The sequence below is a fragment of the Mus caroli genome, unplaced genomic scaffold, assembly GCF_978045245.1.
Source record: "Mus caroli unplaced genomic scaffold, Mus_caroli_1 scaffold_14, whole genome shotgun sequence".
Classification (NCBI taxonomy): Eukaryota; Metazoa; Chordata; class Mammalia; order Rodentia; family Muridae; genus Mus; species Mus caroli.
In genome coordinates, this window is record NW_028227269.1 from 108,921,314 (window position 1) to 108,944,686 (window position 23,373).

The following is a 23,373-nucleotide window of genomic DNA, read 5'->3' on the forward strand; positions in this document are numbered from 1 at the left end:
TTGTTGTTTTTATTTATTTTTTTTTATTTTCGAGACAGGGTTTCTCTGTATAGCCCTGGCTGTCCTGGAACTCACTTTGTAGACCAGGCTGGCCTCGAACTCAGAAATCCGCCTGCCTCTGCCTCCCGAGTGCTGGGACTAAAGGCGTGCGTCACCACGCCCGGCTCTGTGTGTCCTCTTTTTTTGCATTGGCCTTAATGGCTAGATCATAAACTCCTTAAAGAATTGTGCTTTCTGCTCTTCTATTTTACCCCAGTATTGTGGGAGCTAGTCCTAACTGAAGTGCATTTGAAATTCAAATACTAAAGGTACCTCACTTCTCACTTACTTTCTCTGCTTAAGCTCCAACCATTCCTTTTTAAAAGGGTTGTTTTCATTTTCACCATTGTTTTACTATTATTATTTCATGTGTATGGTTTTTGTCTGCATGTAGGTCTGCACATGGCTTTGCCCACAGAGGCCAAAAGAGGGCTTTTATCTGCTGGAACTGGAGTCACAGATGATTGTGAGCCATAACGAGGGTGCTGGGATTGAATCTGGGGCCTCTGGAGGAAGAGTCAGTGCTCTTAACCACTGAGCCATTTCTTTTTTTTTTTTAAGATTTATTTATTTATTATATGTAATTACACTGTAGCTGTCTTCAGACACTCCAGAAGAGGGCGCCAGATCTTGTTACGGATGGTTGTTAGCCACCATGTGGTTGCTGGGATTTGAACTCTGGACCTTTGGAAGAGCAGTCGGGTGCTCTTACCCACTCAGCCATCTCACCAGCCCCACTGAGCCATTTCTATCACCTCAATTTATTTTAACTTTCATGTGTATGCCCATGTCTGGATGAGAGTATGTGTGTGTGAGTACAGTGTGGGTGGTGGCCAGAAGAGGACAGGAGACCCCTGGGAGCTGGCGTTCCAGGAGGATGTGGGCTGTCTGACATGGGGAGTATTCTGCAAGAGCATCACCTGCTTTTAACCATTACGCTGTCTCAGCCCCTCCAACTATAATTTTTATCTGCCTGAAAAAATACCATGTTCTCACTACACTATTAAACATCATTATTTTTTGGCATGACTAGGCCTGAAAGAGTTACAATGCTGTATTCTGTAGCCTGCAGGTTTCCCTAGATGACGGATAAACATTCATACCATCTGGAAGAACATCTGTGGAAACCTTGACCATGGCATCGGTATCAGACCCTGTAACATTCCGAGAATTCTGCCCTTTGTACTATCTCCTCAATGCCATCCCCACAAAGATCCAGAGAGGCTTTCGCTCTATTGTGGTCTACCTCACAGCCCTGGATACCAACGGGGACTACATTGCAGTGGGCAGCAGCATCGGCATGCTCTACCTGTACTGCCGGCACCTCAACCAGATGAAGAAGTACAACTTCGATGTAAGTCTGCTTTTCTTTGCATCTGAGGATGTACCAGCTGTAGCTGCTGGTCCTACCCTGGGGTTCTAACTGTTCAACATGGGGTACTTTACTTTTGACTTGCTAGACTCCTTGTACCTCACTCCAACAATACATAGCTATCATTTCCAGCTAAGTATAATGTAATTGAATCAGCATCTCTGTCTTACTTAGGATTTAGCTTTAATCTTTGTGTGTTTGATGATTTTTATTTGTGAGACAGGTTTTGTTGTTTTTGGGTTTTTTTCCCCTGTATAACCATCTTGGCCAGCCTGGAACTCACTTTGTAGATCAGGCTAGCCTCAAACTCACAGAGAACAATTTGCCTCTGCTTCCTGAGCGCTGGGATTATAGATGTGTAGCACCACACCAGGCCATAGCTTTAACCTTAGAAACTAAAAAACAAAACAAAACAAAACATCCTCACTATGTATATAGCCCAGGCTAGCCGGAACTCATAATCCTTATGACTTAGTCTCTGGAGCTTTACTATTTCAGACACTTGAGGCCTTGCCTGGTACATATGTTATTTTTATGAGACTGAGTTTGATTTCTACCGTGCAACTTTACGGCACTCTGTTGTGTCTGTGGTTGGTAGCCTTTTGAAGACTAAGGCAAGGCTTTTGTGTTTAGAGTATGTATTAGTCAGGGTTCTCTAGAGTCACAGAAGTTAAGGATAGTCTCTATATAGTAAAAGAATTTATTGATGACTTACAGTCGGCAGCCCAATTCCCAACAATGGTTCAGTCGCAGCTGTGAATGGAAGTCCAAGGATCTAGCAGTTACTCAGTCTCACACAGCAAGCAGGCGAAGGAGCAAGAGCAAGACTCCCTTCTTCCAATGTTCTTATATTCTCTCCAGCAGAAGGTGTAGCCCAGATTAAAGGTGTCAAGTTGACAACCAGGAATAGCCACTACAGAGTATAAAGCTCTTGTTTTAATCAACACAAGTATTATAATTTTGATTTAAAATTGGTTTTTAAAAACTAACTTAAATGAATCTCTGCTTTTGTAATTTTTATTTTTGTTTGTTTCTTTTCTTTTTCTTTTTTTTTTTTTTCGAGACAGGGTTTCTCTGTATAGCCCTGGCTGTCCTGGAACTCACTTTGTAGACCAGGCTGGCCTTGAACTCAGAAATCCGCCTGCCTCTGCCTCCCGAGTGCTGGGACTAAAGGCGTGCGCCACCATGCCCGGCTCGTTTGTTTATTTTCGTGTGTGTTATGTGTGTGAGTGACGGTCAGAGGACAATCCAGGGGTCCGTCCTGTCCTTCCCCCATGTGGGTCCGGGGGATTGAACTCATATACCAGGCTTGGTGAGAAGTCCCTTGACTATTGTGCCATCTCAGCAGCACCCTCTTTTTCTGAGGTGCTGAGAGTAAACCCAGGGCCTCATACATGCTAGGCAAGCACTCAGCCACTGAGCCATATCGCCAGCTCTCTGTGCTTATTTAAAAATAACAAAAGTGATTAGCACTCATATGGCACTATTGGAAACCATTAAATACACAAACCCATTTAATCTTCACAAACCGCGTGAGGTTTGTAAATTATCCTATACATCTGTCAGGGAGACACTGAAGCACAGAACATGTAAGTAACCTGCAGATGGGCACTTAATAAATGGCAGCACTAGCATTTGAACTCTGACTGAGTAGCTGGTCTATATTAATATACTTGGTTGGAAAGTCAAGTTCAAGAACAACTAACGCAACAAGACCTTTCTCAAAACAAACAAAACTTCCCAGGATTGCCCTACCTTGAAATGTCTGTCGTAAGTAAGGTAGAGCTGGGAATCTGGCTCACACCTGGAATCCCAGCACTTGAGAAGCTAAACAGGCAGACTGCTATGACTTTAAAATTAACCTGGGCTACAGAGTGAGACCCTCTCTCTTTTTTTTTTAAAGATTTATTTATTATATGTAAGTACACTGTAGCTGTCTTCAGGCACTCCAGAAGAGGGAGTCAGATCTCATTACAGATGGTTGTGAGCCACCATGTGGTTACTGGGATTTGAACTCAGGACCTTCAGAAGAGCAGTCAGTGCTCTTAACCGCTGAGCCATCTCTCTAGTCCCGAGACCCTCTCTTTCAAAGTAAAGTAAAATAAAATAAAAAAAATAAAACCAACCTAAGGAAAATCTAGGAGGCAAAAGCCTGTGATACCAGCTCTCAGGAGGCTGAGGTAGGAAGATTGCGACTTTGAGGCCAACCAGGTCTACTTAGCAAGTTCCAGGCCAGCCAGGGCTATACAGCATGGGTTTGTCTAAAATAAATAAATGAATGAATGAATGAATGAATGAATAAATAGAAGAGGAGAAGAAAGGAGGGATGAGAAACAAAGTATTCTTAGATGAAGGAAAACAGAACACTGGTTGTCAAAACCTGCTCAGGAATGACTTTTAAGAGAAGTTCTTCAGGGCTGGTGAGATGGCTCAGCGGTTAAGAGCACCAACTGCTCTTCCAAAGGTCCTGAGTTCAAATCCCAGCAACCACATTGTGGCTCATAACCATCCGCAACAAAAATCTGATGCCCTCTTCTGGTATGTCTGAAAGACAGCTACAGCGTACTTACATATAACAAATAAATAAATCTTAAAAAAAAAAAGAAGTTCTTCAGACAGAGGGAGCATGGTGCCAGGAATGAGCGAAAATTGAGACTAAGCTTTTAGGGAAGTACAGTAGCTCACGGTCCATGAGTTTTTCAGGATGTATTGACAGTTGGAAGCAAGAAGCATCCCTGCTGAGTTTTCAGTGATGGAGTGATGTGGGAGACAGTTAAAGCATGAGTAGGGTGCTGTGTGGTGCTAAGGTTCATACATTCTATATGCAGAGGTGAACTCTGAAAGGTGTATGTGGTTAGGGATAAGCTTAGTGGTAAAGAGCTGTGCTTAGCATGTACAAGACAAGACCCTGGGTTCACTACAGAGTGCATGTTCTCTCCCTCTCTCTCTCATACACACACACACACACAGAGTTAAATTGGTATGTATTGTAACCCTTAACAGCTTTTTAAAAAATCTATACATACAAGTAGTTAAATTAAGTGCAAATAATTCAAACATATCTAAAAGAAAGGATCAGATCAGATTAAAAAAAAAGAAAACCAGGTGCAGAAGCATGTGTCTGTTACCTCAGTGTGTGTGTGTGTGTGTGTGTGTGTGAGAGAGAGAGATCCCTGAAGCTCCTTGGACAACAACTAGCCAAAATGATGAGGTTCAGTTTCAGTGAGAAACAGCCCTGAAAACAAAGATGGTGACCTGGCAGAATAGTAGAATAGTGGAAGGAGAGAGCTAGTCTCCACAGTGGTCCTTGGACCTCCATATGTGTACCAAGGGATATGCTTGGTGTGCATGAGCACACACACACACACACACCCATATGCACACATCTACACTAACAGGTACATACAACACACACAACACAACACATACCACATACCAAACAAAAAGGTGAACAAACAGAAAGGGTGACATAAATATAGCATTAGTCAAAAATTCAATTAAGATATAATGATGTGAGTAAGTTAACAGTAAGAAGATAAGGCTGGAGAGACAGTTTCGTGGGTAAAGTACTTTCTGAGCCATTTCTTATGGTAGCCCATTTTAGGAGGAGGACTGGAAGGCCCTGACCTGAGCGTGTCCATCCAGGGTGCATGAGAGTGATGAATGTTTCATTGACTTTAATCTGGTAGTTTCTAAAATGGTGCAGAAATTTGTGTCTCCTTGCAGCTAACGGTGGGCTTGTCTCATGTCTCCCCTTTCCTTTCCTGTGGATGTAGCTCCAGGATCTGTGTTAGCCCCTTCCTGTGATGTCTGTTCATTGATATGTTAGTAGCATTGCAACATGGAGGCCCCATGTGTCCTTATCATGATTGCTTCCATTCATTGATGGCTAGGAATTTAATTTTAAAATATTTTTGATAGTAAGAAATATATATTAGTTGAAAATGGCAGCTCTTGCCTATAATTGCCATACTTAGGAGTCAGAGACAGGAAGATGATATGCGTTTAAAGCCACTGTGGGCAAGCTCCAGGCCAGCCCAAGTTATCTGTCTTGGTTCATTCTCCTAATGGATTCCCTAGGCCTGGAGTTACAGATGGTTGTGAGCTGTCTTGTGGGAACTAGGAACTGAACCCAGTTCCGTGGAAGAGCAGCAGGTACTCTTAACCTCTGAACCATCTCTCCATTCCCGTAGTTCAGTTTAATTCTAAGTTTGTGTATGAGTGCACATGTGAGCTGTATTTTCCCTTTTTCAGAGAGGGTCTTCTGTGGACCCTCTGTTTAGCCAAGGATGTCTTTTTACTGTGCTCCTTCTTCCTGGACCTCCCAAGTGCCGGGACCACAGGTGCAGCCTCCGGTCCCGGCTTCTGTGGTGCTGGGGATCAAACACAGGCCTTCATGTGTACTGCGCTAGCACTGTGCCTGCTGAGCTACATTCTCAGCCCTCAACTCCCTCCCTACATTTGTTTTTCCAGACAGGGTCTCTCTGTGTAGCCCTGGCTGTCCTGGAACTCACTCTGTAGACCAGGCTGGCTTCAAACTCAGAGATCTGCCCTCCGTACCTCCCAAGTGCTGGGAGTAAAGGTGTGCGCCACCACTGCCCAACCCCACATTTGTTTTTCATGGAAATTAACTAATTGATTTTAAAATGTAGATGAAATTATAATGACTAAAATAGTGTATAAGTGCAAAAGAGCCACCTAGGAGACAGTGACCTCCTGGGAAGCAAACTTACAAAGCTTCAGTTATGAAGTTATGTGGCAGTAGCACAAACGGGGGCAGATGCACAGATGACTTGCACAGAGCTGAGTGGGGAGACAACTATAATGTATTTGGGCACTGGAGTAGTTGTAGAGCTATATAGGCTGACGATCATATGTGTGGAATGTTAGAGACCAGAATTGGTTCCAGTTTTTGGGTTTTTGGATTTTGGACTATTTGCATGGATTTTACTGTTTGGGTGTCCTCAGTCTAAAAATCCCAAGCCTGAAATACTCTAAAACCTGTTGGGCATCATGTTGGCTTTTGGATTAGGCTGGGGTTGGGGCTGGCCAAACTATGCTACATGATATTTTCCAATAAATGGGCTGCAACAATTGGTAAGAACATAAATGGAAAATGAAGCGAGATCCTGCTTCACTGCATGTGGTGGTTTTGTCAACACTTTAGGTATTAGGGTTATGGGGTGCCTGGGTGATCCAAAGCACTTGCCTGTCTTGTAAGAGTTAGCCCTTGGCAAGGTACGAGGATTATTTCCTGTCACTTGACAGCTAATGCTAATCCTGGCAGTCTAGGTGTCCATCTTCCTGAGTCATTGCTTTACTCAGTTTGTCAATGCCTGTGTTCCCTCCTTCTGCCCAGGCATCATACCTTGTTCCATTTTGCAGTGGAGAGTTAAAGTTTTCAAAGGCCAGGGGGTGGTGGTGCACGCCTTTAATCCCAGCACTTGGGAGGCAGAGGCAGGTGGATTTCTGAGTTCGAGGCCAGCCTGGGAGGCACTTGGGAGGCAGAGGCAGGTGGATTTCTGAGTTCGAGGCCAGCCTGGTCTACAGAGTGAGTTCCAGGACAGCCAGGGCTACACAGAGAAACCCTGTTTAGAAAAAAACCAAAAAAAAAACCAAAGAAAAAACAAACAAACAAACAAAAGAAGTGATTCTTATCTTATTTGGCCTTCTTAACCATTTCAGAATAGTTTGCATTTACTGCTGAAGTTTGTTGAGCTTTGGCTCATCACAAGAAGCTTATAATGAAAGCTTTGTCCAGCTTCATGGTTGCCAAGAGCCAGCTCACAAAGAGCACTTTCTCCTGATGTGGTTTTGTCTGTGTATAAAGGAAAAGCAGCCTGCCAAGGTGCCTGAGAAGATGGGTGGTGCCAGCCTAATGCTTTGGTGTGGGTCCAGAAAACCAGTCCAGGTACCTTTTAAATAGAATTGTCCTTAATAATTTTGTTTCGTTTTTGAGACAAGGTCTCACTTTGTTGTTCAGGCTAGCTTTGCCTTCATGGCTGTCCTGGCTCAGCCTCCGGAGTACTGGGATTACCAATTTGAACATTCTCACCAGGTTTAACACTTTTGATTACTAGATTTCTGTTTCAGGAGGTTTTGTTGCTAGCCAGAGGACAGCAATATGTGGTGCAGGAAGTTAGGAATGAGGGAAACAGGAGAGTTAATAGGTTAGATCACAGATGGCCAGAGTCATCTTAAAGAAACAGCGAGCTGAGCTGTGATAGTGCAGGCCTTTAATCCCAACACTCAAGAGACAGAGGCAGGTAAATCTCTGTGTGTTTGAGGCCAGCCTGGTCTACAGATCGAGTTCCAGGACAGCCAGAGCTACACAGAGAAACCCTGTCTCTAAACAAAACAAAATGAAATGGCAAGTCTGCTTGATGACTAAGGCTGCCAACCTGAGTTCTTTCTGGAGGTCCCACATAGTGGAAGGAGAGATCTTGCTCCTGCAAGTTATCTGTCCTCTGACCTGCACATAGCGTGTACAGTGTGTGTGCACACACATCCCAAATAAATAAATAATGCAAAATAAAATAAGCAGAAGATGTCTCCCAGGCCAGACTGAGAAAGGACTGCTTTTATACCAGAAAAGAGAATGTGACAGACGGAAGGGAATCATTTGCTATGTTGCTTGGGTAGTGGAGAGACCATGTGCTGTGTCCAAGGATGGATTGCTTTATTGGAGGTCTATGCTGCAAACAGTTTTGTTCTGGGACTGTTCTGGTCTGACGTGGGGAGGGATGACCGTGACTGTATGTGGCTGATAATCTTGGGATGTGTTTTAGTTTGAAGTGAAATATTGTTGAAAAAGTAGGGAAAGAGGGTTACCACCAAATCTGATATAGGATCGAGCTAGCTAAGGAGTAGGTTGATGGCATAAGTGCTGTCTGAATACAGATTAATAGTCCTTTTAGGTATGTTAGGATCAGGAAGATGGCATATGGTTCTTTAAATTGGGGAGATTTATCTGTGAGGGGAAAAATATGAGTCTCAAGAGAATAGTCAAGGAGGGAGCCATCTAAAGAGTGGTATCGTTGTCAGCAGTTTATCCTTGGGGTAGTGGTTGTCTGTCTGTCCTGGGAAGCCAATGAGATTATTAGCAAAAGAGGCATGGTTTCTCAGGAGCCATTGGATGTCTGCGAGAGCAAAAGGTAAAATAATTACATTAGATTATTTACTTATAATTTATAAGGTGCACTCTCTTCCTGTCCTTACCATGGTAGATAAAGGGCTGACCTCAGTTAGTAGTGGAGGTGCTCCCTCTATTGGTGTATGGAGCCTTTCTAGAATCCCCTAAGGTTGATATAAGGCTCCAACTACTTTGGGGAAAGAATTGAATATAAGGATCTGGATTGGCTGTTGTGGATCATAGTAAGCCAGGGAGGTGTTTTTTAATGTGGTTGTTAATAGACCAAAGGGTCTCCTTGGCTGCTGCTGTCAGAGAGCAAAGAGAGAAGGGATCTTTGTGACCCTTAAGCAAATCAAATAAAGGCTGTAATTGGCTGGTTGGTATGGGGAGCCAAGGTCTAAGCCAATTAATATTGCCTAAAAAGCTTTGAAGGGTATTTAGAGTTAATAGATCGGGGAAGTCAATGACAGCTTTAGCTGGCTGGACTAAGGTTAGTGTGATTTCTGTCCCTAGGAATGTGATGGGAGAATGAGTTGGATCTTATCTTCTGTTATTGTAAAGCCTCATTCTGTTAGAGCTCTTTGGGCCTGTTGTTTAAAATTCTCTAGGGTTAATTTTTGATCTTGCTTTTTATCTTGCCATATCAATAGGTCATCCATATAATGATATATACAGAGACCTGATGTAATAAGGAGTTTTAGTGTGTGAGTTACAGGTTCCTGGCAAATGGTGGGACTGTTAGCTATGACTTGAGGGAGTGCTCCCACTCAACCCTGTCAGCTGGTCCTGAACTATTGACTTTAGGGACTGAGAAGGTAAAGTTTTTGCATTCTTATTCATGGAGTGGTATTGAAAAGAAGTGATCTCTAATGTCTGAAATTAATAGCAGGGTATTTATAGGTATAACAGAGGCAAAGGAAAGAAAGAAGCCTCCAGGTCCTGGTCTTCTTTTTTATTACAAAAGCCAGGGTATTCCAGGGGCTTCTAGAAAGACAAATGTGCTCCATGTCTAACTGGTGCTTAACTAATTTAAAAATTGTTAATTTCTCCCTATTTAATGGCCATTGTTCCACCTAGACAGGCTCTTCTGTGAGCCATTCTAGGCAGGGAGTAAGTTATTCAACTGCAGCCCCCCTTAGAATTGGGTGTTCTTTTGATCTTGATATTTTTGGTAATTTTCTATTTGGAAGCATTCTCCTCTTCTCCACTAGCAAGGACCACATTTAATTCTAAGATTCATAAGATTCTAAGATATCTCTACCCAGCAGGTTAGTGGCCATATCAGCCACTAGGGGACTAATGGACTTAAAAAAGTCGTGGCTCATAAATGGGAGAGACCACCTACTCCCATCAGTTGAAGCCCTGCTAGGAGAGTCCAATGAAGGAGAAGCTCGGCTCATCTTGGGATGGTCTTTTCTGCCCCTGTGTTTACTAGGCATTTAAAACTTTTATTGTCAATTTTATTGAAAGTTTATTTTCCAGTATATTAGTGACCAGTGGACTTGTGTCTTCTTCCCTCTTACTGATGGGGCTGAGGGTTACCCCACATGGAGTTTAGAGGTGGCAGGGGGCTTGCCATCTTTGTCATGTTAGGATTTGTCAACCTTTCCCAGTGAATGCCTTTCCTGCAGCAGGGACAGATGGATTTGGGAGGGTTGGGGGCAGTTGAGTCATTTTTGGGGCAATCTCCTTTCCAATGTCCAGTCTCTACACATTTAAAGCATCTTGCATTAGACCATTTTGTGGCTATGTCTATGGCATGCCTGCCCATATTCTGGGGTCATTCCTTCCTAAGTAAGATTGTTTACAAGCATTGCCTTGGCTGTGGGGCTTGTTGTTTTTCTGTCTAAACTGCTTGTACTCTTAGTATGAACTCCAAGAGAGTCTCTTGGTTTTTGTTTTAGGAAAGTCATTGAAAAGGCCTCTCCAGGTCCCATGGACAAGGGGGTTAAATGGTCCCAGGTGTGGTGTAGACATAAGGACACCTGCTCAAATCAGGTGGCAGGGCTGAATCCCTGTGGAGAAATTACCTTGGCTGAACAATTGGTCATAGTAAAGTATTTATTAACTGAGGGGGGTTGTCCTTGTTGTGGCCCTATTTGTTGATTATGATATTTTTTTACCTGAAGCTGACATTCATCTCTAAGGGCTTCAGAGGACTAGGGAGTGTAGGTCAGCATTTATCTCTCTAGTCTTGGGTGGTTAAAAGGTTGTTAGTGAACCTTTGTAAAATAGATTTGGTTTATGGGACATGAATTGTCTGGATACATGTAGGTTAACCAGAAAAGTCTTTGTGGGTGAAGGTTCAGTATTCTTGGGCCATTGTGGCTGAGGGGGCTAAGGATAATTGTTCCCAGTGTCTTTGAGATTACTGAGCTGCCATGGTGGGGAGTTAAGGATCGGGGGAAGGATAGAAGAGAGTTTATCTGGATGTCTTATGGAGCCTTGGTCTTCATTTCTGGGTCTTTGTCCTCTGTTGCCAATGAGGGCTCATAGAGTGAAGAGGAGGGTAAAGGGAAAGGGTGTCGGTGGCTAGGGAGTAACTTCCGTTTAAGTCAGTCAGCTTTTCTTTTTTCTTTTTATTAGATATTTTCTTTATTTACATTTCAAATGTTATCCCCTTTCCTAGTTTCCCCTCCGAAAATCCCCTATCCCCTCCCCCCTCCCCCTGCTCCCCAACCCACCCACTTCCATTCCTGGTCCTGGCATTCCCCTGTACTGGGGCATAGAACCTTCACAGGACCAAGGGCCTCTCCTCCCATTGATGACCAGCTAGGCCATCCTTTGCTACATATATAGCTAGAGCCACAAGTTCCACCATGTGTTTTCTTTGATTGATGGTATAGTTCCAAGGAGCTCTGGGGGTACTGGTTAGTTCTTATTGATGTTCCTCCTATGGGGCTGCAAACCCCTTCAGCTCCCTGGGTATTTCTCTGGCTCCTTCACTGGGGACCCAGTTGGCTTTTCTTTTTACTTTTTCTTTTTCTTTCTTTTTTTGTTTTTTTGTTTTTTTGTTTTCTTTTGGTTTTTTGAGACAGGGTTTCTCTGTGTAGCCTTGGCTGTCCTGGAACTCACTCTGTAGACCAGGCTGGCCTCGAATTCAGAAATCCGCCTGCCTCTGCCTCCCAAGTGCTGGGATTAAAGGCGTGCACCACCACGCCAGCTCCAGTTGGCTTTTCTAAAGTGGCTAAATCAGCCACTTGACAAGTCTCAGGGTCGTCATCTTCATTTGAGTCTTCCTGTAACCTCCTGTGTTTTGTCCTCTAACAGGTTATCTTAGGTTTTGTGTTTTCCCTATGCATGGCCTGATGGCAGCTATCATAGAGAGAAAAGAGAGGGGCAAAACATAGCTTTCCTGGGGTTCCTTTTTATCAACCATCTGGGCAACACACATCCAGAAGTCAGGGTCAGAAATATGTCCCTATCAACATGACCCGTGTGTGAGTTGAAGCGCCTCAGTCCGGAACTCCAGGTTCTCCTTTTGGGAGATTTTAAGTCCTTTCCAGTTAAGTGAAGCCTTAGGGAATTAATTAGGAAATCCCTCAGATGTGGTGTTGAGTTTGCCATTATAGAAAAGACAGGAAGTGCCGTTGGATGTTGCTCAATGTTCCAGAGGCAGTTCTGCTGGGGGAGGAGGGTGGTGGAAGAAGATTGAAAATGCCCCAATTAGCACAACAGATTAAGAGACTGGCAACCATCCTAATGACTTTTAAAAACTGATTGCTTTGTGACCAGTTTTTTTTCTGAAAGGTGTAAAGGTTATTGCCTACAGTCAGGCTGTTTGGTCTGGAAAGAAGGTAGGGGGACCTTTAGCCAACGTCAGGGGTCACTCCTACTGAGAGGCTTCAGGCGTTCCTCCAGCTGCACGGTGGGACCCTACCCTAAGGTGCAGACAAAGGTACAGCAAAGGAGGAGCAGAGATGATGGATCACAAGCTGGCTGCTCAGGCAAGAATGCTGCAACCCTCTGGGGGAGCAGGACTCACATCTGATGGATCTCCCCTCTCCTCAGAGGTTGTTAGTCACTGGCCCACAAGGGTGGAGGGAGCAGAGGCAGCAAGCAGGGGTCAGACGACCATGAGTATGATGGAAGGACTTCCCGATACCCTTCAGTGAGACAGCTTTACTGTTTCAGTTGTAGGTATATAAGGGTTTGAGGGTTACAGGTGGAAAGAGCTGATTGGTCATAACATAATACCTAATTATCCTACAGCTGAGTGGGACTTGTGTGCTGAATCAAGCAGCACTTGCAGGAAGCTCCGGGCAGGGTCTTCCTCCAGATATGGTCAGACACTGTGCTTAGAGACGTTCTCCAGTATGGTCAGAGGAGAAGGGGAAGTCGCGCTGGACACTGTAGACTGTTACTAAAGTAGCAGGGTCTTCCAGCACTTGGAGTTCATTCTCCTCAGCTTTCCTCAGGCTGGAGACCCAAGGCTTTGTGTGGTTGGTAGGGACTGCTGGAAAGGAAGTCACAGGGTGGTTTGTGGCTTCAACACACTTTCTGTCCTGTTTGGGCCGCATTGTCTTTATTTTTGGTGCTGTGGATTTTCCTTACTTTGTGACAACTCAACAAAACATTTCCAAGTTTTGATTTTTTTCCTGTCTAAGGATTCCCGGGTGTTTGTACTGTCTGAGGTTGAAGTCTCATTGTAACTGCAGGCTTTTCCACCAGAGCTCAAATTCCCAAAATAATGACTCTGAGATTTTATGAATAATTGCCTAGGCCATAAGCTTGGGCTTGTTCCCAGACTAGCTCATAACTTAACCCGTTTATTCTAAGTCCTGCCACGTGGCTAGTTACCTCTCTTCAGGTTCATGCAACTGTCTCCATCAGCTTTCAGGGCAAATCTCTCCCACACCTGATTCTAGTCCAGAATCCTCTCTACCTACCGGAACTCCTACCTCTATTTCCTGCCTATGCTAATAGGCCAAGTTTTGTTTGTTTGTTTATTTTGTTTTATTGACAGGTGATGTTTCCACATAGTATTCAAGAGATTCTCTACATCTTATAGTCTGTTTCTGTCTGAACTGTGCCTAAGTGCTGGTAGTCTGTTTCCTGGGGTAATTTGGTTCTTAGAAACTGTGGCATTTATTAATGATTAAATAATATTAACTCAAGGTTAGCACATAGGCTTATTAGAAAACATATATACACATACATACATACTTACACACCCACACCCATACATACATACATACATACTTACACACCCACACCTATACATACATACTTATACACACACATACACACACACATACATACTTACACACGCTGCAGTGGATACTGAATGATTAGTTTTATTTTGAGACTATGAAGGAAAATTACACAGTTTTAAATTTGTGCTATGGCATGGCAAGATCTCTAAATATTTTGCTTCCTTATGTAATGTGGTTTTGTAGTTACATATCCTTAGGGAAAATGCCCTTTCAGTACCTTGTTACCACATTAAGGCTTTGTGAGTCCAGAATCTATTCTGTCACCTTCTCCCATAGAAACACTGTCAGTGAGTTCTTCTGTCACCATCATTCTAATGTAACGTAGCTCCAGGGAATAAAATCCATGAATCCTTTGTCCTTTTCACTCCCGTAGAAGACTGTCAGTGAGATTTTTGAATTCTCACAGAGAAGGCCCAGAGCCAAGTCAGAGCCGGCCTAGAGCCAGTCATGCCTGCTTGTGGGCCCTGACTTGATTCCATCTCCCTTAGACACATCACTGAGCTCCCTGGAGTTTACCCCTTTCTTTTATAACATGAAGATAGCTATAACTTCTCCCTTTCCTAGGTAGCTTGTAGCTTTAGCAATGCAGATACAGTGCTTAACAAGTTGCCTAACACAATAGAACAAAAAAGAAGGTGGCTGTCTCTGTGTGTGGTGGTGCATTCCTTTACACCCAGCACTCAGGAGGCAGACAGGCAGAGAGCTTTGAGTTTGGACCAGCCTGGCCTGCAAAGTGAGCATGAGTTCCAGGCTTCCAGGACCACATACAGAGACCTTTCCTGAAAAGAAAGGAAAAGAAAAAAGAAGAGAGAAGCTGGGTGGTGGTGGTGGCAGCAATGACAATGGCACATGCCTTTCTAGCACTCAGGAAGCAGAGGCAGGCCAGTCTCTGACTTTGAGGCCAGCCTAGGCTACAGAGTGAGTTTAAGGACAGTCAAGGCTATGAAGAGAAACCCTGTCTAGAAAAACAAACAAACAAACAAACAAACAACAAGCTGTTGCACTGTTGTTATATCGCTCTCGCCAGCCCAACAAGGTCTTGATGGAGTTTGTCTTCATTGTGGATTTACTGCCTTAGGGATCCATTTCATTAATGGTTTGCTAGACTTGGCTGTTACTAACTTTGGCCTGAACTATTGCAGCAGGCCTGAGCTGGTCTTCCTTCCTAGCTCCACTCCCTTGTTCCTCCCGTCTGCCCCTAACCATAGTCAAGAAAGACCCGACTGGTAATACTAGCAACATTAAGGGTCTTGAAAGGATCACTCTGATCCTCATTACTTAAGATCCAGACTTGTTAACCTGTGTCTCCATCTGGCACTGGACTTATTTATAGCCCATGAAAATACTCTGAAAGCTAAAAAGTAGCATATGAAAGCGAGCTGTCGGTACCACCCCCAGTTGCTATAGGCAGGTTTTTTTTATGTGCATGTCTCATAGCTAATCTACAAGAGGGCCAGGACTATGACCTACTTTGGTAAACTGAGGCTTCACTTGGTACCCAGGGTATGGAGCTTGCTCTTATATACACGGCAGGCTGATTGCTGTAGAAATGACTGCATCAGAAACTAAAGGGATTTACCAGAAGGGAAAACTTCAAGCTTAGATATTTGTGTTCTGTGCCATGGTTTTAATAAACTTACATGGAGCTTGAGTCAGTGTGAATAGTAGTATTTATTTAAGAACCAAAGATGCTGGGAATCAGTTTATAAATCCTTTTTGGGTATATTGTTTAATCAGCTGGGCAAACCTGGGACAGGCAGGACAAGTATCATCTCTCAGTGGCTCTGTGCTTGTCCACGCTGAGAATCAAGTTGGTCTTGGTTCTGGGTTGGAGTCTTTTGACTTCAGACTTTTTTCTTAATTGCTTGGGAAACGTCCTCTTGTCAAAGCTCCTTCATGATATTCTCACTCCCTTAGGGTTTTGAGCATGAGCTCTCTCTATCGTTCTGGCTGTTCCTGGAACTCACTATGGAGACCAGGCTGGCCTCAAGCTCACAGTTTGCCTCTGAGTGCTGGGATTAAAGTCATACACCACTATTCTTGGCCTTTAGTTCTCTCTTAATGAGAGTTCGGTTTACTCATGATTAACCAGCATTTCCTTCATTAGAAAAGAGTTCTTTAAATTTTTGTTATTTTGAAGATTAAGAATTTAGAATGGCTGGGCAGTGGTGCCACACATCTTTAATCCCAGCACTTGAGAGGCAGAGGTAGGTGAATTTCTGAATTCGAGGCCAGCCTGGTTTGCAGAGTGAGTTCCAGGACAGCCAGGGCTACACAGAGAAACCCTGTCTCAAAAAAAATTTCTTTTTAGAATGGAAAGTGGGGTTTCTGGGAAGATGTTGGAGCAGGAACCACTAGACATCTGCTTCCTCTCCTTGCTAGAAGTTATTTGTGCAGAATCCGTCTAATGAAATCTATTTGGAACTCAAGTCTATTAGCTTGTGACCTCTTGAGGCAGCTTGATGGTTAAATGTGGTAGGTTCTGGTCAGTTTTAGTCCTTAGCACGTTAGCAGATACCTGTGTCTCACCCCTCACCTGTGAAAAGCAGTTATGTGCCTGGAGCACCTCATGTTTCTGGATCCAGGGCAGTCAAAGGTCCTCTGTCCTCTAAATATTGGGAGGCAGCCTTTACAGCTGATCCTTGCTTCGGATCCTAGGTGTCGGTAAAGTAGGTGGCCATTTTGAGTTTCCCCTCTTTGTTACAGGGTCCTCCCTTTCCAGCTGAAATGACTTCCAGATATTATTATTATATATAATAATAAGTAAATCTTTGGGCTGGAGCAAGCAGGGACTGAGCGAGCGGGGCTGACGAGAGCGAGCAGAGGTCCTAAAAAGTCAATTTCCAACAACCACATGAAGGCTCTGTACAGCTACAGTGTACTCACATACATTAAATAAATAAATAAATCTTTAAAAAAAAAAAGAACCTTTCTTTTCCACTACATCTGGTGGGTGATAGGCTAGAAGGGAGGTTAAAGCATTTAGGAACCATTATTTAAATTGGAGTTGAGAACAATTTAAGTTTCCACTCAGTGTTTAAGATCATGTACTGCTGTTGCAAAGGGCCCATGTCTGGTCCTCAGCAGGGCATCGGGCTGTGCACTCCAGCTTCAGGGCATTCAAACCCTCTTCTGGCCTTCAGTCACCTGCACTCATATACACTTGCCCACACAGACATACACATGGAATTTTAAAGTAAACTAATTTTTTTTTTATCTTTTGAAAATACATTTCTTTTCATACAATATATTCTGATCATGGTTTCTCCTTCATCTCCCAAATTTTACTTATTTTCCTACCCATTCAACTCCACACTTTCTTCTTCTCTCTCTTTAGAAAACAGACAGACAAAATAGAATTAAAAAAACAATAAAACAATACAAAAACGAAGAAAAGGCACAAAAAACAAAACACATGCAGATATACATACACCCACATATCATAAAAACACAAAATTGGAAACCATAGTATACAAGCATAGTAAGTATATGTTTGTATATAAGGTAAAAACATGCCTCCAAAAGCCAGGCAGTAGTAGAACACACCTTTAATCCCAGCATTTAGGAGGCAGAGGCAGTCAGATCTCTCTGAGTTCAAGGCAGTCTGGCCTACAGAGTGAGTTCTAGGACAGACAGAGCTGTTACACAGAGACATCCTGTCTCACATCCCACCCCCCAAAAGCCTCCAGACATAGCATTAAGTTAGTTTTCTGTTGGCCATCTACTGCTGGGCATGGGGTCTACCTTCAAATGTGATTTGTAGGGGTTGGAGAGATGACTCAGTGATTAAGAACACTGATTGCTCTTCCAGAGGTCCTGAGTTCAAATCCCAGCAACCACGTGGTGGCTCTGTAATGGGATCTGATGCCCTCTTCTAGTGTCTGAAGACAGTGACAATGTACATAAAAATAAATGAATAAATCTAAAAATATTATGTGGCTTGTATATCCAGTGACACTCAGTTGGAGAGAATGAATTTTTCATTTACAGGCATTGTCAGTTGGAGGTAGCTTCTTGGTTAGGGATGGGTGCTCGTGTCCATCTTGCCCTCATGGTTGGCACTTCATTTGCCTTGGACCTCTGTAGGCCTTGAACACGCTACCACAGTTTTTATGAGACAAAACTTTGCATCTCATTGAACAGAGAGAAGTTGAGCTGGTATCTAACTAGAGCCTTCACCCATACTAACTGACATTCATTGTACTGAAAGGCACTGCACACCAACCTAGCTGTCTTAGTTAGGCTTACTATTGCCTAAACAGTCACAAGGATCATGCCTAAGTTCATTTGAATCTTCTTGGATAGGGAGAAGAATGCTTTCCCAGCATTCAGGAGACTGCAGCAAGAATATTGCTCCTAGGCGACAGTGAAAACACTGAAAAACAAAAGAAAACAATCCCCATCTTTCCTTATACATTCTAGCTCTGCTTGAAAAATCATTCACCACTACCCCTCCCCCAACCAAAACAAGATCTAGAAAAGATTCTACCAAAACATTCAAAGATATAGTTGATCTATCTGAGCAAGACACAGGGAAAAGCCTGTATTAGAACAATAAGACCAGCCGGGTGTGGTGGTGCACGCCTTTAATCCCAGCACTCGGGAGGCAGAGGCAGGCGGGTTTCTGAGTTCAAGGCCAGCCTGGTCTACAGAGTGAGTTCCAGGACAGCCAGGGCTATACAGAGAAACCCTGTCTCGAAAAACCAAACAATAAGCCCACTTGGTGGGAGCCATCCAGGAAAATGCTGTGGCAAGCAAGAGAGCTTTCTGGAGATGGCCCACCATTTTACATGACTGCGATGGGTGTGCACTGAAGAGGCAAGGACCCCAGGGACTTTGTCCCAAGAATGCTTCTTGCTGCTGATATGCCTGTCAGTGCTGTACTCCTCACATGTCTGACATAGCCTATTGTTTGCTGGATTTAACCCACTTTGTTGGGCAGATTTCCTGCAGAATCAATATGAAGATGTACTTTCATGTAATGATGCTGCTTAGATGAAAGGAAATAGGCTTGGGACCAATTTATGAACAAGGGAAAACATTCTCTCTAGGCTAGGAATGAGGCCACTGATGTCAGAAGCTAAGGTCATAAGCTAGGAGTGGGTGATTTATTATAGGTATAAGAACAGAAAATAAATGACTAAAGACTTCAAAATAATAAGACACAAGACAAATGACCTGTCTCTTCACAAAAACCTTGTTAACTTACGCCATAAAAACTATTGCTTTAAATTTAAGGAATTTTTAGTCAAGTTTGAAGCTACCCTAGACTGCATATAACTGTCATCAGACACACCAGAAGAGGCCTTTGGATCCCATTACAGATGGCTGTGAGCCACCCTGTGGTTGCTGGGAATTAAACTCAGGACCTCTGGAAAAGTAGTCAGTGCTCTTAACTGCAAGGGCCACCTCTACAACCCTATAATAATAATTTTTTAAATGCAGAAGTCCTAGAATGATTTGTCTCTCTGACTTTGTTCACATTTTCAATCAGAAATTTTTATGCCGCAGCTCAGGAACCTTCTTTCCTGGTTCCAGCTTTATAGCTGCTTTTTACTTTCTTCATCTTAAGTGTCTCTCTGGCCATAGATGACTTGTTTCTGATGTGTCTTCATTTAGGGGAAGATAGAGTCTATCACGGTGGTGAAGCTGCTGAGCTGCTTTGATGACCTTGTTGCAGCAGGCACTGCCTCCGGGAGGGTTGCAGTCTTTCAGCTTGTGTCTTCATTGCCAGGGAGGAACAAGCAGGTGAGTGCTCAAGTTCTCTGTCTCTCTTCTTGCCAGTTCCTCCAGTGCCTGGTGGCTCCAGCCTTTGACCCAGCACTCCAGAGGCAGAGGTCAGAGGATCTCTGTAAAGTGTCGATGGTGGGGAGTCCTCTTCTGTCTGACATTGTACTGTTTATAATTGGGTGACATCTTTGTCCCTGCTTGGAACATTTGGCATAAAGCACAAATCGGTGCTCTTATTTTTACTAATGCCCTTTTGTGGTTTTTCTATTTTTTTGTATTGGGGAGTGTGTGTGTGTGTGTGTGTGTGTGTTCTCTCTCCCTCCCTTCCTCCCTCCCTCCCTCCCAGGGATTGAACTGACATCCTCAGGTTTGGCAGAGTGCTGTTGTCCATCTGTGAGTTTCGAATGTGGATAGACAGGGAATCTGTGTGCAGTTCTATTTGGAAAACCATCTCTCCCCAAAGTAGGCGTGCAGTCACAGCAGCTCTCCTCCCCGTGACCTCTTGTCATCCGCAGCTGCGGAGATTTGATGTCACTGGTGTTCACAAGACCAGCATTACAGCTCTCGCGTGGAGCCCCAATGGGATGAAGCTGTTCTCTGGAGACGACAAAGGAAAGATCGTCTACTCTTCTCTAGATCTAGACCAGGTATGGTGATCTTCAGAGATGCTGGCCATCGCCACCTTTTATCTGTAGTAAGCAGCAGTCTTGCCTCTGTGTTCTCTCTAGAACCGTGCCTTTGAGCTGCTAACATTTTCTTTCATGAACTTTTTCAGTGTTCTATAAGCTCCTACTTCTCTGAATCAACAGTAAAAATTATACATGTTTGAGGCAGGCCTCGTGGTGCCCTATAATTCCAACAATCAGAGGCTGAAGCAGGAGGATCTTTATGAGTTTAAGGCCAGCCCATAGAAAGTGCCAAGCCAGCTTGAGTTACATAGTAAAACTCTGTAGCAAAACAAACAAAGGAACAAGTTGGACGAGTTTTCAGGATGTCTCATGGTATTTCAGTATTTACTGTATAAATAAATAAATGTGTGCAGTGTTCAACTCAGCTCCTCAAACATGTTTGCTATTCTCATGGCTGCTGTCCAGCAAAGAGCTTGTGATCCTTCCTGAGTCCTTGAAATGCTATCAGGAAGGATGCACACAATTTCCCAGTCATGTCTGTGACCACATGCAGTTTGTGTGTGACCTAATGAGGGTTGTTGTCATGAGCGTGAATGTGGCTTGTTATGTGCAAGAGTATGGGAGACGACCAGTAGCTACACAGCTGAAGAAGTGACAGTTGACTGTCAGTAGTTCCTCATGGGGAGACAGGGTCTTGTGAGCCCTCCCCTATTGGTTTTGGCTCTTCTGTGGGTAGTCATAGCAACTATGACTTCATGACCATATCCCCAGAAAATAATATTCTACAACACTCCTTCTCGTCTTGGGGCTGGCTCTTTCTGCCCTATCTTAAGAGGTGTTCCCTGAGCCTTGAAGGGGATGATACAGATGTTCTGTTTAGGGCTTAGCCTTCAGTTGACATGAATTCTCAGCATTCTGACTAGTTTTGAGGCTTTGCAATTAAGTTAACCTAAATATTAAGTTAAACCTAAATATTTAGAAGGCAGTTTGATGGCCACAACATGTCCATTTAGCAAAACAACAATGGTAGTTTCTCCCCTAGTGCCTGTGACCTCTCCAGCTTTGGGCTTTTAACCACCAAGGGTTTCAGATGCCACAAGGCAATCGTCTTTTGAAGAAAACCCCACATGATTAAGCAGCTCCCAGAAGCCACAGGGTAGGCCACCTCTCTTATGAGTTGTTTGCCAAGCAGTCCTCAGAAGCCTTTGGGACAATATAGGCTACTGCCACTGCTTCTAAAAGGCTTATATATTCATATATATATATATATATATATATATATATATATAGAGAGAGAGAGAGAGAGAGAGAGAGAGAGAGTGTGTTTTGCCTGCATGAGTTACTGTGCACCACTTGGAGACTCAGTGTTTCATCCTGCAGAAGGGCTGTGTGCACACATCCCATTTGATCACATCAAGTGCAAAACCTCCATTCTTTAGGGCTGAAATTGCCATTTCAGCATCAAGATGTTCTCCAGTGGAATTCATATTTTCAGTGTGACTGTGTGGTGGAGGGACAGTGGCTTTTGTAAAGTTTGGTGCTGTGGCCATGGCTTATGATGAAATTCTAAGTGGCTCTGTACACACGGTGCTTCCTGTGCTCTCAGTGGAAGCATTTAGAAGGTGTTTTGTTGAGCATGACATATCTAGTTAGCAAAACAATTGTTTTAATGTAAAAGGCATGCAGATGGGGAAATGGTGTTGATCTCATAAATGTATGAGTGTCTTACCTGCATGTATGACTATGCACCCTTTGTGTGCATTGCCCTGTTAGAGGCCAGAAGAGGGCATCATATCCTTTGAAGTGAATAGGAACTGTGAGCTGCCACTTGGGTCTTGGGAACCACAACAGGTCCCCTAGAAGAGCAGCCCATGAAAAGATACAGGTGTTTAATGAGATTTGCAATAAAGACCTGAGAGAATACTGCTTTTCCTAAAATTTAGAATAATGTAATCCTATCATGGCTAAGTAAAGCTAGAAAGTTACATTCTCTCTAACTTCCTGTGAAGGGGAATGTCTTCAGTATTTGGAGAGAATGAAAAATTCACCATCTTGATTGTGATGTAGTTATATAACTACAGATATTTCAAAATTGATGTCAGAAACCTAAAAGTGGTAGATTTTGCTGTATATAAATTCTATTAATGGTTCTCACTATTGATTGTCCCCTCAGACACACAAAGAGTCAATGATGTTTGTATTATTGGATTTGGTTTTGAGTCAGAGTCTCTGTGTGAAGCCCTGGATATCCTGTAACTTGATATGTTAAGCAGGCTGGCTTCAAATTTAGAGATGTGTTTGCCTCTGCGCTCAGTGCTGGGATTGAAGCCGTGTGCCCAACACCCAGCTTTTGCAGTGTTATTCTTGAATAGTTGATCGCACTTAAACAACGCAGCTGTAGTTGCCGTACCTTGTCTTCCTCTTCTCTCTGTGAGCAGGCTGCTGATAGAGCAGAAGGTCTCAGAGGTGACAGTGACTGTAGAAACAGGCGGTTTGAGACTGGGTCTTGATACATAATATAACTCAGGCTGTCTTTGCACTCACAGCAATCATACCACCATACCTGGATTAAAATCAGATTTTTCATACATGAATATGTTTTGTTTTAACACCAAAATGCCCTTTCTTATTTGTGAGGGTTGTGGAGAATGCAGGCTCACATGCCACAGTACACTTGCGAGTGTCAGAGAACAGCTTTCAGGACTCAGTTCTCTACTTCAGTAATGGGTTTCTGGGATCAAACTCAGGTCATCAGGACTGTGTGACAAGCCCTCTTGATCTGTGGAGCCATCCTACAAGCCATTCCTTGTAGAGAAACCATGAGAGCATGTCATTATCACAGGATTTCATAGACAGCCATGCTCTGTTATATGATAGAAGGTACTTAATGCATGGGCTGTGGCATATTTTTATGCATCCTTCTTTGAACTATTTACTTAGAATATTATTAGAGAAATATATAGGTTTTTGATGTTTCTTTTCAAACTTGGTGTATATCAAATTAATGTTAATATTTACTGTTTTTTTGTTAGTAAGAAAAATTTCAAATCTCATTTGCAGTAGGTTAACAATGAATCTGAAGAAAATTAAAACACCCCTTTGGTTTTGTTTTGTTGAGACACGGTCTCACGTAGCTCAGGCTGACCTCGAACTCACTGTATGACCAAGAATGACGTTGAACTCGTGATCTACTTGCCTCCGTTTCCCGGGGCTGAGATTATAGGTATGCATCACTGTGCCTGGCACCACAGAAGA

The 23,373-nt window shown here is 43.4% G+C and overlaps 1 protein-coding gene across 1 annotated transcript in view; it reads left to right on the forward strand.

Moving 5' to 3' along the window:
- Tecpr2 (tectonin beta-propeller repeat containing 2) overlaps nt 1-23,373 on the forward strand; it is an 85,927-nt gene that overhangs the window by 6,089 nt on the left and 56,465 nt on the right. The window contains exons 2-4 of the mRNA XM_021178973.3: nt 1,105-1,393; nt 19,379-19,507; nt 20,005-20,136. Of these exons, the coding sequence (XP_021034632.1) occupies nt 1,175-1,393; nt 19,379-19,507; nt 20,005-20,136 (480 nt within the window). The 5' untranslated portion in view covers nt 1,105-1,174. The remainder of the gene's footprint in view (nt 1-1,104; nt 1,394-19,378; nt 19,508-20,004; nt 20,137-23,373) is intronic.